The sequence below is a fragment of the Eriocheir sinensis genome, chromosome 23, assembly GCF_024679095.1.
Source record: "Eriocheir sinensis breed Jianghai 21 chromosome 23, ASM2467909v1, whole genome shotgun sequence".
Taxonomy (NCBI): Eukaryota; Metazoa; Arthropoda; class Malacostraca; order Decapoda; family Varunidae; genus Eriocheir; species Eriocheir sinensis.
In genome coordinates this window covers 2,539,378-2,556,985 of record NC_066531.1, presented here as the reverse complement: position 1 = coordinate 2,556,985, position 17,608 = coordinate 2,539,378, and the positions used below count along the sequence as shown (strand labels likewise).

The following is a 17,608-nucleotide window of genomic DNA, read 5'->3' as shown; positions in this document are numbered from 1 at the left end:
ATATGGAAAAGGGAATTAACTAGTGGAGACGGTGCTGACCCCCTACCCCTAGGAAGCTGATATAGCAATAAATGAGATATGAAGTTTCTAGTCATCATTTTGAGTCTTAAAGATAGGCCGGTCGTTTATAGTGGAAGCAGGAGATAGCTGAGAGGTCTTCAAGAATAGCGAACAGGTCGTTGTGGCAGTGGCTGAGTGGTTAGCGTGCGTGCTGCGGTGTCCTCGCCACTTTCGTCCAATAAAAGTCCGGGTATGATGATATATGGTGTTAATATCGTATTTTCATACCTACGAAATGTTCCGAGGTCAGGTCAGTCAGATGAGGTGAGGAATGCGTCACAGTAAGCTTATCTTCTGGCTCTGTATCCTCTCATGCCCGTATATCGACCCCTGTCATGCGCTGCCCATGAGGCTGAGAAGCTCCTCAAACGGAGACTCGTACAAAACAAGTTGAAAAAATTATCGTCTGCACATAAATCATTATAGTGTATTTATTTATTTTTTTTTTTTTTATGTCGTTGCCTGTTGCGCCGATAGGCTTCTTCCAGGTGGGGCCTAATGGTCGGCCCAGCCCGTTCTGGCACAGGCGAGTGTTTATAGTGGCGCCATCTTGCACTGGCTCATGCTGCCCCCCGGAACTCGTTCTTGATTCGCTTGGACGGTTTCCTCTAGAGTCCGGGTTGATGGGTGGTCTTCAGGACAGCATGTGGGTAGTTTTCAGCCACTCGGCGGTGACTGAAAAATCCGAGTGGTAGCGTGGGGATTCGAACCCGCGTCGTCCATCACGCGGTGAATGTGAGCCCAGCACGCTACCAGTTCGGCCACCGCCTACCCTGCAAAACATTTACAGAGTATGATGCAAACCACGGTCCATCCCAGATCATACAATATCATGAACATGCATTTTCTCCTTTAAGGACCTCTCTTCTTTTTCTTGGCCAGCAAAGCAAAGAGAAGCTTCTCGTTTGCCGCCATTTAGCGACTGAAAGTTATGAGAGGGAACATTACAAGCAGCGTTGCCAGATTATCGTATTCACCACATTGTATTTATAATTTTTAAGCCTCAAACTCTCTTACCTAAACAAATAACGAAAGAATATTAAAGTTAGCGTTAAAACTGTCATATATTGATGTTTCTTTGTTTGTTTTTGCAATAGATATCAGTCAGAAACTACGAATATGCAATACGGTGTGTACGATAATTTGGCCACGCTGATCACGAGTCGATGGTGGTCACGGGTTTGAATCCCAGCCCGGGAAGTCGGCGTGCGGCTCACCCCGCTGGTCATCCTCCCGTTCGGACTGGTTGATATTTGGGTACGTGGGGAGACCTGGGGAAGGTAAACTGTGGTAGTCCCGGATTTCAAACTGGCTATAATTGGATGTTACCTACCACAGGCTCACAGGGCCAACGGATCGGAGATGAGCACCACAACCACGCGTAGCTATAGACCCAGTTGCTGTTCTGAAGACCACCAATATCGACGGACTCTAGATACTCTCTCTATGAAAAGGATAAAAACCGAGCTCCGGGGTACAGCAAGAAGCAAGCAAGATGGCACCACTATAAACACTTGCCTGCGCCATAACAAGCTGGGGCAAACCATTAGGCCCCACTAATAAAGCCTATCGGTTGTCAATTGCGATTTTGAGGTATTAAGGAGATTTCTTCTGCTCCATTTAGATATATCCCAACAGACGTCCCACACCTTTTCAGGGTCCCGCAGAACACCATACTCCTTAAACCGATTTCAGATTGCCATTGCTTAATCCGGTTAGGTTAGGTTAGGTTTAGGTTAAAGTTTAGGTTAGGTGGGTAGTTAGTTTTAGTTAGGTTAGGTTGGTTAGTAGTTAGGTTTTGGGTAGTTAGGTTAGGTTAGTAGTTTTTAGGTTGTTAGGTTAGGGGGTTAAAGGGTTAGTAGGTTTAGTTTAGTTTAAAAGGTTAGTTGGGGTTAAGTTAGGTTAGGTTTGTTGAGGTGTTTAGGGTTGGGTTGAGTTAAAAAAACTCTAAGTTAAATAATACCAAGAATCAAACCTCATCATACATCAACGCATGTATAATATATGTGTGCATGCAGTTGCATCATTATCATTTTGGGGTTTTTAGGTTAGCATGAAATTGGGTGCCGGTAAAGCCGCTGGTACCATAAATCGCTGGTAATTTGTACTGCCGGTACACGTAAGCTGGCCATTTGGCCTATTTCTGTTGCACGGTATTTGGCCAAAAAATTTGGCACGTTGGCCGTGCGGGTAAAACCGTCAAGCATTCCACGAGTAAAGCCATAAACGGTAAAGCCGCAATTTGGCTTAAAGCCGCAATTTGGCCGTCGCTGCAACGTGGTAAACCGCCGCCGCAATGGTTGGCTGCATGGTACACGGTAAAGCCGCAAATTATACACGGTAAAGCCGCAAATTTGAAGTCGTTTAATTTTGGCGGTACGGCACAATAAGCAAATTTGGCCCGTCGCTGCTACCGGGTTAATCGCCGCTTTCGGGCAGTGGTTAGCATGAGTGACCTCGAATCCCAGTGTGGCAGAGTCGCGTACCTCTGTTAGTGTAGGTTACGTCCCGATGTCAAAATATCTAAAGGTCAAAATAGCCTCGAGACATAAGGTGTACCATGGAGGTCATTCGCCTTTATCGGCATTTGCTTACCCAGACCCATCGCTCCTGAAAGCAAAGGCTATTAAAGGGGAGCAGAGGTCGACACTGCTATATCATTTTTATACATTATTACATCGGGTTGTAAACTTTGCCAACAGAATTAGAAAAGAGCGTAGATTCAGGATCGATCGTGCTTAAAATGAAGCGATGAATCTGAAGGGAAATAAGTGCAAGGATTTGTTTGTTTTTACTCTAGTTACAAATTTATGTTGCTGAATTTTATCAGGATTATTTTTTTTTATTTTTTTATTTTTACGTTGTGGCCTATTGAGCCGGTAGGCTCCTTCCCGGTGGGGCCTGATGGTCGGCCCAAGGCTTCTTCCCGGTGGATCCTGATGGTCGGCCCAAGGCTTCTTCCCGGTGGATCCTGATGGTCGGCCCAAGGCTTCTTCCCGGTGGATCCTGATGGTCGGCCCAAGGCTTCTTCCCGGTGGGTCCTGATGGTCGGCCCAAGGCTTCTTCCCGGTGGATCCTGATGGTCGGCCTAAGGCTTCTTCCCGGTGGATCCTGATGGTCGGCCCAAGGCTTCTTCCCGGTGGGTCCTGATGGTCGGCCCAAGGCTTCTTCCCGGTGGATCCTGATGGTCGGCCCAAGGCTTCTTCCCGGTGGATCCTGACGGTCGGCCCAAGTCTTCTTCGCGGTGGGGCCTGACGGTCGGCCCAACCCGTTATGGCGCAGACGAGTGTTTATAGTGGCGCCATCTTGCACCTCAGTTTTGCACAATGGAGATATTTATTTTTTGTAACGAGCCTAGTCATTGGTTTGTCTGCACGACCAGCCATCCCCTTTGTAGCTACATGTATTTTACGACAATAAATATATCAATTCAACTCAGTTTTCTCAATAATACATGATGGTTTTGGCATATCGCCGGACTCGCAGGTGAAATACAAGTGAAATACGTATTTTGCATGGAGGTATCATGTCTGTTAACGTCCACAGGGTATAAGTGATATGCCTTAATTCTCTTGTCACCTGGTTCACTAATCATACCATTGTACTTGACGTAATTAAAGAGTACCTAAAGTTTGGTGCCAGGTGGTGATCCAGGTTATTGCATGTGTAACTATACTGAGGAATATTATGGGTATTTATATCCTAACTCCTTTTTCTGTTAACTAACCTCAATATGTGTTTTTATTTTTGTACAATATGGAGATTTTAATTTTTGTAACGAGCCTAATCATGGGTTTCTCTGTAAGACTAGCCATTCTCCTTTATGGTATTTCACAACGATAAGTATTTCAATTCAATTCAATGTCATAATACCTCCATGGATTGTTTGATAGTTTATTGTTGCAAGAAAACATCCCTATCCCAACCCCCAGGCAGGACAGAGTGGTTATTTAACTAAGGATACATGTGTAAGGAGCACCAGGAAACTAAAACGATACAATGGTAGGGGACGATTAGTGCTAAAAGAAAATAAAGGTCTTAATTTAGTCAAGGGAGCAGACATATAAGGGACTGTACCGGTGTTGCCAGATTATCGTATTCACCATATTGTATTCATCATTTGCAAGATTCAAACTCTAGTACCTACACAAATGACGATCGAAAATTGAAGTTAGCGTTAAAACTCTTATTTATTGATGTTTCTTTGTGCTTTTTTGCTTTAGTTATCGGTCAGAACTACGAAAATGCAATGCGATGAGTACGATAATTTGGCAACGCTGGACTGTACCCCTCCCTTGTTGTCTTTCCTTCCTTTTAGTGTCATGGGGCTCCCTACACATGTATTAATAGTTGTATAATGTCCTGCCTGGGGGTTGGGATGGCATGTTCCTCCCTTTTCCCTGTAATAATAAACTTTCAAACTATCAAATTTTAATCAAACAACCACCTAGGGAGTGCCGTTACAAAGGCGTGGCTGGGAGAAGTCTCAAGCCACCTGTGACATCAAGATCAAGTAGTGTTTTGATGCTGAGTGGAGAGATGAGATGGGACGTGAACAGGAGGAGTGGATGGGGGTGAGTGGAGAGACGAGATGGGACGTGGAGTGAATGGGAGGAGTGGAAGGGAGTGGATGGGGCTGAGTGGAGAGACGAGATGGGACGTGGAGTGAACGGGAGGAGTGGAAGGGAGTGGATGGGGCTGAGTGGAGAGACGAGATGGGACGTGGAGTGAACGGGAGGAGTGGAAGGGAGTGGAGAGACGAGATGGGACGTGGAGTGAACGGGAGGAGTGGAAGGGAGTGGATGGGGCTGAGTGGAGAGACGAGATGGGACGTGGAGTGAACGGGAGGAGTGGAAGGGAGTGGATGGGGCTGAGTGGAGAGACAAGTGGACGAGTGGTTGAGGCGGTGGAGTTCCTGGAGGACATCTTGCCCCGAGAACAACATTGGGTCGTATTTTAAAACATTTCGTAGGAGCTCAGTGGAGAGACGAGATGGGACGTGGAGTGGAAGGGAGTGGATGGGGCTGAGTGGAGAGACAAGTGGATGAGTGGTTGAGGCGGTGGAATTCCTGGAGGGCATGTGGCGGGCAAGATGTAGGGTATGACATCTTGCCCCGAGAACATGTTTTTTCTATCTACAGGAGCTGCCGATAGAAAGGCCTGGCTGAGGAAAAGTCCCAAGCCACCTGTGACATCAAGGGCAAGGCTTCAAACCCGCCCCTTCCAGCCTTCCTGTCAGTGTGGCGGCCCAGCACCCACCAGAGGCCGTGACCCGTGACCCGCACAGCACCCGGGGCGAAGGATGTTTTCCCGTGAGTATTTCCCTCCACAAGGACGAGAGTGCCCCAGGATCTCAAGACATGAAGCAAATTTGTTCGTTACGGGGATATTAAATGAAGACCTTCCTCTCGCTCGCCCTCCAAGCCTTCCATGGATAAATCGGATAATTCAAGCATTTCACAAGAGGCTGCCTTTTCAGGTAATGTGGTTCTGTCTTGGTAGGTATATTGGTATTACTGGTATTATGTGTATATAAATGATTTTGTAAAGGTTTCGTAGAAGGTAGACCGTAGTTAAGGTGCCGGGGTTATACTAATCCAACCTTTAACTTTTTTATTTTTCAGTGAATGATTTGCGACGGAAACAGAATCACCCGTTAATAATCGCACCCTTCACACATTTAGGAATAGCATCATCAATCATTATCTCCCTAATCCTGGCCCTTCCCCGTGTCCCAGTACCTCTCCTAACGTTTTTATTTTCCAGTGAATGTTTTGCGACGGAAACAGAATCATCCGTTAATAATCGCACCCTTCACACATTTAGGAATAGGGTCATCAATCATTATCCCCCTAATCCTGGCCCTTCCCCGTGTCCCAGTACCTCTCCTCATTATAACCCTTATCCTAATCCTGTCCTGGCCCCTTCAGTCCCCCACACAACCACCCGAAAGTGGTCCTCTGTGGGTCCCCTAGAAGTGAATGATGAAATGAAATGGTTCTGTCTTTGGTATATTGCTACCGGTACCTCGCCAGTTAATATGTATTTTATGACTGTGTCTGGGCTCGTCTTTTGCCTAAACTGTTTCTGGAGGGGAATATGAATGTGGAAATACACTAACATATGCAAAGGATTTAATTTTTCATCAGTTACTGTGGATTTAAATTAGTAATGGATTTAAATTAGAGATGGATTTAAATTTTAATGGATTTAAATTAGAAAAGTACAGATTTAGGAGAGATACAGGCAAGCATTGGTTTAGTAATAGGGTGGTAATAGGTGTAGCAGGGATGGGCCAAATTTGTGGCTTTACCGTGTAACAGCGACGGGCCAAATTTGTGGCTTTACCATGTAGCAGCGACAGGCCAAATTTATGACTTTACCGTGTAGCAGTGACGGGCCAAATTTGTGGCTTTACCGTGTAGCAGTGACGGGCCAAATTTGTGGCTTTACCATGTAGCAGCGACAGGCCAAATTTGTGGCTTTACCGTGTAGCAGCGACGGGCCAAATTTGTGGCTTTACCGTGTAGCAGCGACGGCCCAAATTTGTGCCATGATATAAACCCCCAAAAAATAGATGATACATAATCTGATCACAAATGCTTTGATATGTATTATGAAATGGTTTGTGTGAGGGGTGATTTTTTCTCATTTTTCTCGCTTGGAGGGACCAACCAAGTAGCATGGCCGACCCAAATTGTGGCTTTTTTACCGCAGATGGGTGGGGCCAAATTTCAAATGTAAACCTCCCTCTCCTAATAGATGATACACTGATCACAAAATCGTGCTGATATATATACAGAAATGGTTATGGTGGTGATTCTTCTTCATTACTTTTTTTTAGAGGGGAGGGCCTTCCTAACTAACCCTAACTTCAACCTAAAAACATGACCCCACCGGTTAAGAAACATGGTCCCCGCTGCTACTGAGTTAATATCAATTTCTCTGTTTTGCTTGAACCTATAACTTTAATTTTAACTTTTTCTTTCTTGTTTGTTTATCTGGCACTGGTAGGCTTTCTTAGTGGGGCCTAATGGTTGGCTCCAGCCTGTTATGGTGCTGGCAAGTGTTTATAGTAGAGCCATTTTGCTTGACTCATGCTGCCCCCTGGAACTCATCTTTGAGCCTCCTTTTAGAGAGAGAATCTATTGTCCAGGTTGATATGTAGTCTTCAGAATAGCGTGTGGGTACAGGTAACTCTGGATTCACGCGAGTATTGTGTCCTTGTAGAGGTCATCGCGTAAATCATAAACAGTGTAAATCCAACAAGAGGTCGGTTTGTACCTCTATTGCCTACTGTATCACTCTGACTCCTCTCCCTCTCGTGGTTCCTCCTCTGGCTGCCCTTCCCCTCGTGGTAGCACAGCAGCGAGGGTGTTGTTGTTGTTGAGCAGCGTGGGTACTGTATTGTTGTTCAAGTGGCGCGTGGGAAGAACTGTGTGGCCGTGTGAGTCCAGTTGCGTGAGACATCTGGTGGACACTCCATAAAATATCGCGTATAAGTGAAAAAAAACGTGTAAATTAAACATTTATTTGGATTTTGGACCACGCGGTATTTCAAAAACGCGTAAATCGAAAGTTACCTCTACATGATAGTTCAAGAATTTTCATATATGCTAACAAGCTAATCTTTGTGTGATTTACAGAACATAACTTTCCTGAGCAAGACGGAGAGTTGCTGCGTTCCGTCATGGGAGGAAATACGGACGGACGTACTGAAGGAGGGCAAGGGTGGTCTGTGCCTCTCCCTAAACATTGCATTTGCCGCCATCGTGAGAGCCTTCGGGGTACTGGCCTACACAGTTCCGGCAGATTATGTGGCAACAAGTGGAAGAAGTGTACATGTCCTTACAGTTTTTCATAAGTGTTCTGCAACTGGAAATCGTCTGCGTGCTGGAACGATGCACGAAGCGACATCTGGGAGGAAGGATTTGCGTCGAAGTTCCAGATTGAAGCAAAAACAATTATGTGAATGTGGAGTTCGATGCTCTCAGACACTTGACTCCTTTCCTAGAAACTCCTTGTATGTGGCAGATGTCGGCTGTGGCTTCCCTACAAGAAAGTCCATAAATCTGTGTGAGGACCTCGGCAGACCCTTTGTGGACTGTGGTCTTGAATATTGCTTCATGAACAATGGCCACAAGTTCCTGAGGCTTCATAGAACTGGCGATGACGGACCAGAAGGAGAACAGGTGAGATCTTGCAATAACACATATAATAACATTTCTTTTTTGACTCAAGGTGTTTCAGGATATCATACAGGTAACTCCGAACCTTTTCTCACCCCCAGGCCCCGTGTTATTGATGTAGGTCATACTAAAGATTACATTTTGAAGCCCTATACCAGTAGTTTGAGGAGTTTGTAGTTTACTGTGCAGTCTGGGAGTGTAGCTGTGTGTGTGTTTATCTTTAATGCATGGTGGGGAATGCAAACTCGCCCCTCACACACATTTTTTATCCCTCACTGTAAACTTCACCCCCAGATGTTTTTCTCTCAGCCCAGAATGTTTTTGAATCCTAGAAACTCCCCTGGTAAATCTTAGGAATAGCAGCTCCTGGAGGGTGGGTGTTTAGGGCTCAGTGTGGTGGTATTTACAACATTTCCAGCACGTACGATGAGGTTCTGACAAGCAGACAGGTGCGTTTATGTCACAAGGGTGCATTTTTTCCGTGCAGGGGGTTCTGACAAGCAGACAGGTGCGTGCTCTTCCCTCTCTTCACCCCGGAGCGCGCAGTCTCATCGCCCATCAAGAAACAGTGAGTCCAGCGTTGAAAAATACACCTTGTGACATGAACACGCCTGTCCGCTCGTCAAAACCCTGTTGTACCTGCTAGAAATGTTGTAATTATCACCATGCCGTGCCCTAACCCCCCCCCCCCCCTCCGCTATTCCTAAGGCTTACCACTCCCCTGGGCATAGCTCTCAGCGGCTGCTCAGTAGTGCTGGGGCAGGTACTGTTAATACAATATACATATCAGTTTTTTTAATATTGATAATTTTTTTTTTTTATGGTATATTTTTTTTCATGCTGAACCGTGCATAACAGAAATCCTGCATGAATGGATGTGCCTACAGAGGACCTATTACATTATGGATCCTTCATAGCATAAACTCCCTACGCCCCTGTCCACCCAGCAGTGTACCAGGTATTAATCGGGCGTTGTGTCCCGTCTCCTGGGGTCTGTTCCCTTCTCCTATAATTCCTTCCCCTTCTGTCTCTCTCCGGCATATGACCACAGATGTTGCGCCGACTAAACCAAACTTTCCAACTGTTCCCTTCTCCTATAATCCCTTCCCCTTCTGTCTCTCTCCGGCATTTGACCACAGATGTTGCGCCGACTAAACGAAACTTTCAAACTGTTCCATTCTCCTATAACTCCTTCCCTTCTGTCTCTCTCCGCATATGACCACAGATGTTGCATGACTAAACCAAACTTTCCAACTGTTCCTTCTCCTATAATTCCTTCCCCTTCTGTCTCTCTCTGGCATATGACCACAGATGTTGCGCCGACTAAACCAAACTTTCCAACTGTTCCCTTCTCCTATAATTCCTTCCCCTTCTGTCTCTCTCCGGCATATGACCACAGATGTTGCGCTGACTAAACCAAACTTTCCAACTGTTCCCTTCTCCTATAATTCCTTCCCCTTCTGTCTCTCTCCGGCATATGACCACAGATGTTGCGCCGACTAAACCAAACTTTCCAACTGTTCCCTTCTCCTATAATCCCTTCCCCTTCTGTCTCTCTCCGGCATATGACCACAGATGTTGCGCCGACTAAACCAAACTTTCCAACCTTCACAGCACAAATTCAGTTTTCAAAGCCACTCATTTCTACACAAAGCTATATAGAGAAATTCAGGCAGAGATCATTTATATTCCTATTAACCAATCTCTTATATTAGATAATTATATATACAGTAAAAGATCGTTAGCTTGAATGGCAATGGACTGAAGGTCATTTGAATTGTCATATAGTTTGCCCCATGAAAAAAAAAGAGAAATGTATTTACTTAGGTAGAAACTAAGGACATGCATTTTTTTTTTTTTTTTTTTTTTCTTAAACGTGTATGCCTATAGTGCTGTTAGGCTTTTCTTGAGGGGCCTGGATGGTAGTCGGCCCCAGCCCATCATGGCGCAGGCAAGTGTTTATAGTGGCGCCATCTTCTCTTGGCTCATGCTGCCCCCCGGAACTCCTCCTTGATTCACTTGGACGGTTTCCTCTAGAGTCCGGGTTGATGGGTGGTCTTCAGGACAGCATGTGGGTAGTTTTAAGCCACTCGGCGGTGACTGAAAAATCCCAGGTGGTAGCGTGGGGATTCGAACCCGCGTCGTCCATCACGCGGTGAATGTGGGCCCAGCACGCTACCACTCAGCCACCGCCTACCTTATTGTGATGAATAGACCTTTGAACCTTGTTGTCTTTGCCTAACACAGGAGTAAACAATCACACATTCAGTGGTTTTCATTTAATTTGTGGGGGCTTCGTGGTGCAGTGGTTAGCACACTCGGCTCACAACTGAGAGAGCCTGGGTTCGATTCCCGGGTGGAGTGGAAAAATTTGGGCGGCTTTTCCAATACCCTACGCCCCTGTCCACCCAGCAGTGAATGGGTACCAGGTATTAATCGGGGGTTGTGTCCCGTCTCCTGGGGTCTGTTCCCTTCTCCTATAATTCCTTCCCCTTCTGTCTCTCTCCGGCATATGACCACAGATGTTGCGCCGACTAAACCAAACATTCCAACTGTTCCCTTCTCCTATAATTCCTTCCCCTTCTGTCTCTCTCCGGCATATGACCACAGATGTTGCGCCCACTAAACCAAACTTTCCAACTGTTCCCTTCTCCTATAATTCCTTCCCCCTTCTGTCTCCCTCCGGCATATGACCACAGACGTTGCGCCGACTAAACCAAACTTTCCAACTTTTACATTTAATTTGAACCTGAAGAATGAAAGCAAATTAACTTATAAATACATGGATTCTGTATTAAGCATATGTGTCTAAATGCTTCCTTCATCTACAGGAGTTTGTGAATGGAGAAGGCTGGAGGCCCGTCTTCTCCTTTGCCCTCACTCCACAACCCCTGAGCTACTTCTGCAACACTATGAGGTCGGTATATGTTGACAAGGAGGCCTCTCCCTACTTCACCGAGCTGCACGCTGTTCGGTATCCAGGTAACTCAGAAACCATTGCCCTCAAAGCAACATGGTCGAGTCAGAAGGGTTGTACGAGTTCTAAGAAGCATTACTATAAAATGAAAAAGTCTGTTAAAACTATTGAAGGTGAAGTTAGAAAAGTTGAACAGAGTATTAAATTAAGGGACGTTGTTGCATATATCAGGATCCGTTTTCCAATGATTCCTCTGAGTGAAGTACAGAGAAGTGTTGAGTATTTTTGGTCTCTTGAGGAACATATGATTTAACCCGGTAGCAGCGACGGGCCAAATTTGTGGCTTTACCGCGTAGCAGCGACGGGCCAAATTTGTGGCTTTACCGTGTAGCAGTGACAGGACAAATTTGTGGCTTTACCGTGTAGCAGCGATGGGAAAAATTTGTGGCTTTACCGTGTAGCAGCTACAGGCCAAATTTGTGGCTTTACCGTGTAGCAGCGACGGGCCAAATTTGTGGCTTTACCATGTAGCAGTGATGGGTCAAATTTGTGGCTTTACCGTGTAGCAGCGATGGGACAAATTTGTGGCTTTACCATGTAGCAGCGACGGGCCAAATTTGTGGCTTTACCGTGTAGCAGCGACAGGCCAAATTTGTGGCTTTACTGTGTAGCAGCGACGGGCCAAATTTGTGCCATGATATAAACCCCCCAAAAATAGATGATACATAATCTGATCACAAATGCTTTGATATATATTATGAAATGGTTTGTGTGAGGGGTGATTTTTTCTCATTTTTCTCGCTTGGAGGGACCATTAAGAAACATGATCCCTGCTGCTACCGGGTTAAACCAAATTCATGGATTATAAACTCATGTAAAATGAGAGGGACCTTTAAACAACATTCATGATCAATAGGGAAGTGTGCTTGAAGAAAATTACATGATCATTATTACGTGATATTGATATTGATTGGAAATAACTAAAAACTGTGTAATATTTATGTAAATGACGATTGGCAGCCTTTAACCCAGTAGCAGCGGGGACCATGTTTCTTAATGGTCCCTCTAAGCGAGAAAAATGAGAAAAAATCACCCCTCACACAAACCATTTCATAATATATATCAAAGCATTTGTGATCAGATTATGTATCATCTGTTTTGGGGGGTTTATATCATGGGACAAATTTGGCCCGTCGCTGCTACACGGTAAAGCCACAAATTTGGCCCGTCGCTGCTACACGGTAAAGCCACAAATTTGGCCCGTCGCTGCTACACGGTAAAGCCACAAATTTGGCCCGTCGCTGCTACACGGTAAAGCCACAAATTTGGCACATCACTGGTACAAGGTAAAGCCACAAATTTGGGCCGTCACTGCTACACAGTAAAGCCAAATTTGGCCCATCGCTGCTACACGGTAAAGCCACAAATTTGGCCCGTCGCTGCTACACGGTAAAGCCACAAATTTGGCCCGTCGCTGCTACACGGTAAAGCCACAAATTTGGCCCGTCGCTGCTACATGGTTAATGAATATATGTGTATCCCTTGATTGGTTTAGAGCAAAATAAACCACCAGTTACTTATAGGTCACATTAAGTAGTAAATTAATAATATTGGAGGTGAATGAAACTGAAAGTATTGAATTTTCATGTTTACTTCACCTGGCAAAGCAGAATCCAGTACCATCCTGAATTTCACGACCCTCAAGTTTCGCTCTTAGTCCTAAATTCTCAACATCCCAACCTTAACGCATTTTTGCCCAGTGTTTTCTGCTGCTTTGGTACAGGATGCATCTACCCCCTGTCAGCGTCACATTGGCCATTTTCCTCCAACTGTGGGGGTATGGGGACCGCTGGGAGCAAGTTGTCATTTGTCCGTGAAACCGCGCAGCTATATGTAAACAAACAGGCGAGGGCGTGGCTGAGGAGCGAGGAGCAGTGGATGATGGCCCGAGAGACTCCTAAGGTAGACTGGCAGAGTAGTTTTGTTTCCTATATAATTTGACAAGATAAGAAAACACTCCAATTTTCAAACAATTCATTTTCTTCGGAGTATGAAAATTGTAGGACTCCCCGATCTTTACAGCATAATTCTTTGACGAGGATTAGGTAAACACTCCCGCCCTCCCATCCTTGATACCCTGACCATGCCCACAACCCCTTCTTCCTTCCATTTAACTGCAGCAACAGTCCTTACTTTAACAGACAATCCCTGCTTTGTTTATGTTGTAGATGTGGGCAACCGACCTTGTCCGTGTGTGATGCAAACCTGGAAAAGTTAAGAGTTGACGGTTGCCCCTCCCTCCATCGTGGGTGAAGGAAAAAGGCCCAGCGTGACACCAGCAGCCTTAGACTCCCTCGGTTAGGTGACTCTGTTGGCTGTGCTTACATGTGCTGGGGCGGGATTCACAGAAGCAGTGGTGATATGTGCCAACCAGTGCTGAAAAATGAGGGCTAGATGCTTGGAGGACTGCTGAGTTGTCTACAGTGCCCTCCTGAGTTTCACGCTCGCTCTGTTCCGAGGAGGCGGCTTCGTGGCGCAGTGGTTAGCACACTCCGCTCACAACCGAGAGAGCCCGGGTTCGATTCCCAGGCGGAGTGGAAAAATTTGGGTGGCTTTTCCGATACCCTACGCCCCTATCCACCCAGCAGTGAGTGGGTACCAGGTATTAATCAGGGGTTGTGTCCCGTCTCCTGGGGTCTGTTCCCTTCTATAATTCCTTCCCCTTCTGTCTCTCTCCGGCATATGACCACAAGGAAAAGGAAAAGTTGGATAATTATAAATACGGAGACGGGACCACACGAGCGTAAGCCCAGGCCCTGTAAAATTACAACTAGGTAAATACAGATGTTGCGCCGACTAAACCAAACTTTCCTTTTCCCTCAGAAAGGACTTTGCAAAGGAGGACACAAAGCATTCCATTTACTGTAATTTTTAGACAAGTTTCTTTATGAAAGTGAAGGAGATGAGTGCCAAGGAATGATATTTGTTCCCTCCACTTGTCATCACTCCCACAAAGTCTGGATACGGTATAAATAATGCCACCCTGCCTGGGAATGTCATGCACACTGCCACAACACTGGAAATGCTGTGATGTTCTTGTATTCGTGCTGGGCAGCATCTCAACCGCCCAGAAGCAGACTTGCATACCCTTACAGGGGCAGGCCCAGTGATGCCACAGTCTTTAAAGAAGATAATTCTATAGATATTTCAGTGTGCTGGTACATAAGGTTTCATGTTAAAACAGGCATCTGTGATAATGGAAGTGTTCGTTGTGGCGTGTGGAGAAGGCTTGGTGCATCATGTAGTGTTATCAGACCTTACACAATACCCAGGCAGGGTTGGCAATGATTAAAGGATTTTTTTGACTAAAAGTATTCCATGAGTTCAATGATGAGCTCCAAAGATGGTGAAGTAAAACAACCTGTTCCTGTGCAATCATTCATTTATTCTCTCCAAGGCATATCCTCCACCTCACACACACACAAAAAAAAAAAATCCTACATTATTATAAATTTATAAGTAGCAACTGACAACTGAGATTAATTAATCCTTAAACTAACCTGTGCACACTTTGAAATCACTCAGCAGGATATATATATATATATATATATATATATATATATATATATATATATATATATATATATATATATATATATATATATATATATATATGTATATATATATATATATATATATATATATATATATAGATATATATATATATATATATATATATATATATATATATAATCAAATAAATCAATGATTTATATATATATATATATATATATATATATATATATATATATATATATATATATATATATATATATATATATATATATATATATATATATATATATATATATATATATATATATATATATATATATATATATATATATAAATATATATATATATATATATATATATATATATATATAACATATATATATATATATATATATATATATATATATATATATATATATATATATATATATATATATATATATATCCGATTATATATATATATATATATATATATATATATATATATATTTATATATATATATATATATATATATATATATATATACATATATATATATATATATATATATATATATATATATATATATATATATATATATATATATATATATATATAATCAAATAAATCATATATAAATATATATATATCTATATATATATAGATATATATATATATATATATATATATATATATATATATATATATATATATATATATATATATATATATATATATTTATTTATATATGGCTTTGAGATCCAAAAATCCTATTTCAGAGCCATCATTTCTGGACCCCTCTGAGCTAATACACTTGCTGCCTACCACAGACTTCATACCACAGAGCCATCACTTCTGGACCCCTCTGAGCTAATACACTACCTAACCACAGACTTCATACCTCAGAGCCATGATTTCTGGTCCCCTCTGAGCTAATACACTACCTAACCACAGACTTCATACCTCAGAGCCATCATTTCTGGTCCCCTCTGAGCTAATACACTTCCTAACCATAGACTTCATACCTCAGAGCCATCATTTCTGGTCCCCTCCGAGCTAATCCACTACCTACCACAGACTTCATACCTCAGAGCCATGATTTCTGGACCCCTCCAAGCTAATACACTACCTAACCACAGACTTCATACCACAGAGCCATCATTTCTGGACCCCTCCGAGCTAATCCACTTCCTGCCTACCACTTGGAGAAGGAGCAAGAAGCCCCCTATCTTCCTTGGGGGTGGCGGGGCAGTTGCTCAAGATCCCCATTGGTGCGGAGAAGAACACTTCGCTCCCTTGTTGCCCCCACAGCTACCCTACCCACCCCAAGCCCCTCCTGGCATGATCAATCACTTTGCTCCAGCCACTAGTGATGTGAGCTCCCCTTGGGCTCCTCCACCCAGGGTTGTCTCGTACAGATAACCCTGTGATCAGGATTGACGTCCAGTAATCGTACTGAGAGAGAGAGAGAGAGAGTCGTTGAGAAAGCCTGAAGGGAGAGAGAGAGAGATGGAGTGACTTGAGAGCTAAAATGAGAGAAAGAGATGAGTGGGGAGAGAGGGGAGGAGGAGGTGGGGAGAGAGGTCAAAGGTTACAATAGGGAGGGGGTGGGGGGTGGAGGATGACTACAAGCCTAATCTGGTAACAGGCCTCAATTCAATCTCACAAAGTAGTTGCTAGTTCGACATGAGGTCACTCCCAGCAATGCCTCATGACCTCATCAACTTCCCATCAGGCTCAGGCACCACTTTGCAGCAGCCTTGAACCACATCACCAGGAAAAAGACAAACGTTTAAAACACTGAACACTGCCTTCTGTCCACTGAGCTGCAGCAAGAACACCTATTTGACAAGGCTTTCGTAGGAGTTGTGGGCATTTCCAGGGGTAGTTTTATGACCCTGGTGGTAGTGTGACCCTTCCTCTGTACCATGAACCTAAAGAAACACTCATTAGTAAGACATTTCGCCGCCCAAGAACACATATTTGACAAGGCTTTCGTAGGAGTTGTGGGCCTTTCCAGGGGTAGTTTTCTGACCCTGGTGGTAGTGTGACCCTTCTTCTGTACCATGAACCTCAAGAAACACTCACTAGAACCCAACTGACCCACTCTTTGACCTTTAGAAATTGTTAATGTGAGAAGCGAGTGTCTATTACACCAACCAAAGGGACATTGCAGGAAACACACAGTTCCTCACGCAGATGGCAGTTCCATATTCTTCTCCAGGCGAATGTTAGCACAGGAGACAGCGGACGCCTGGGCTCGGGGGTGATGCAGAACCAGAGCCCTGCCCACCACAGATGCCCACTTAGGCCCGGTCAGTGGCAGCCATTCGTCGGTCCATTGGTACTGAATGGAACTTGAATCCTCTCGTCTGCCAGGAGAAGGGTGTTACCAGGTGAAAGGGAAGATTGTTATGTATCAAGAGTTTCCATGCATAACCACATCATGTTTTAATATTAGAAAAACCACAAATAATCAACTGTGTTATTCTGAGATGGACAATTTAGTTAAGATACAGGTGACTTTCGATTTATGTGAGTTTGTTTTACGTGTTTTTGAAATACCGCGTGGTCCAAAATCCAAATAAATGTTTAATTTACACGTTTTTTTCACTAATACGCGATATTTTATGGAGTGTCCACCAGATGTCTCACGCAAGTGGACTCACACGGCCACACAGTTCTTCCCGCGCGCCTCTTGAACAACAATACAGTACCCACGCTACTCAACAACAACAACACCCTCGCTGCTGTGCTACCACGAGGGGAAGGGCAGCCAGAGGAGGAACCACAAGAGGGAGAGGAGTCAGAGTGATACAGTAGGCAATAGAGGCACAAACCGACCTCTTGTTGGATTTACGCAATGACCTCTTCAAGGACACAATA

The 17,608-nt window shown here is 44.1% G+C and overlaps 2 protein-coding genes and 1 long non-coding RNA gene across 8 annotated transcripts in view; 1 reads left to right on the top strand and 2 right to left on the bottom strand.

The window, feature by feature from the left end:
* Positions 1–4,659: 4,659 nt before the first annotated feature.
* LOC127002392 (uncharacterized) lies at positions 4,660–17,080 on the top strand. Of its 6 annotated transcripts, none has more exons than XR_007756130.1 (5): positions 4,664–5,539; positions 7,707–8,252; positions 9,108–9,207; positions 11,081–11,231; positions 16,947–17,080. XR_007756130.1 is itself a non-coding variant. In XM_050868284.1 (4 exons), the coding sequence occupies exons 2-4, from the start codon at positions 7,962–7,964 to the stop codon at positions 16,142–16,144; spliced, it is 711 nt and encodes a 236-aa protein (XP_050724241.1). In that variant the 5' UTR covers positions 4,660–5,372; positions 7,707–7,961; the 3' UTR covers positions 16,145–16,150. The 6 variants fall into 6 exon arrangements, 4 of the variants coding, with proteins under 4 accessions (XP_050724241.1, XP_050724238.1, XP_050724239.1 ...); XR_007756131.1 differs by lacking the exon at positions 16,947–17,080 and adding an exon at positions 15,876–16,024; XM_050868284.1 differs by lacking the exons at positions 9,108–9,207; positions 16,947–17,080 and adding an exon at positions 15,876–16,150 and having other exon boundaries at positions 4,660–5,372.
* On the bottom strand, positions 15,491–15,999 carry LOC127002408 (uncharacterized). Its single transcript, XR_007756178.1, has 3 exons — positions 15,852–15,999; positions 15,748–15,790; positions 15,491–15,685 (listed from the first exon to the last, which is right to left on the bottom strand). It is a non-coding gene; the product is annotated as an uncharacterized LOC127002408 (long non-coding RNA).
* Positions 16,556–17,608, bottom strand: part of LOC127002387 (uncharacterized) — a 28,648-nt gene continuing 27,595 nt past the window's right edge. The window contains exons 12-13 of the mRNA XM_050868265.1: positions 16,795–17,094; positions 16,556–16,656 (exon numbers count right to left, since the gene is read on the bottom strand). Coding sequence (XP_050724222.1) covers positions 16,914–17,094 — 181 coding nt within the window. The 3' untranslated portion in view covers positions 16,556–16,656; positions 16,795–16,913. The remainder of the gene's footprint in view (positions 16,657–16,794; positions 17,095–17,608) is intronic.

What these genes read in the sequence shown, in the direction of transcription:
- LOC127002392 (XM_050868280.1), top strand. Translation starts at nt 5,363, where the DNA reads ATGTTTTCCCGTGAGTATTTCCCTCCACAAGGACGAGAGTGCCCCAGG. An exon ending in ACAAGAGGCTGCCTTTTCAG is followed by an intron (nt 5,540 to 7,706) that starts GTAATGTGGTTC and finishes TGTGATTTACAG; the next exon opens with AACATAACTTTCCTGAGCAA. An exon ending in GCACGCTGTTCGGTATCCAG is followed by an intron (nt 11,232 to 15,875) that starts GTAACTCAGAAA and finishes TTCATACCACAG; the next exon opens with AGCCATCATTTCTGGACCCC.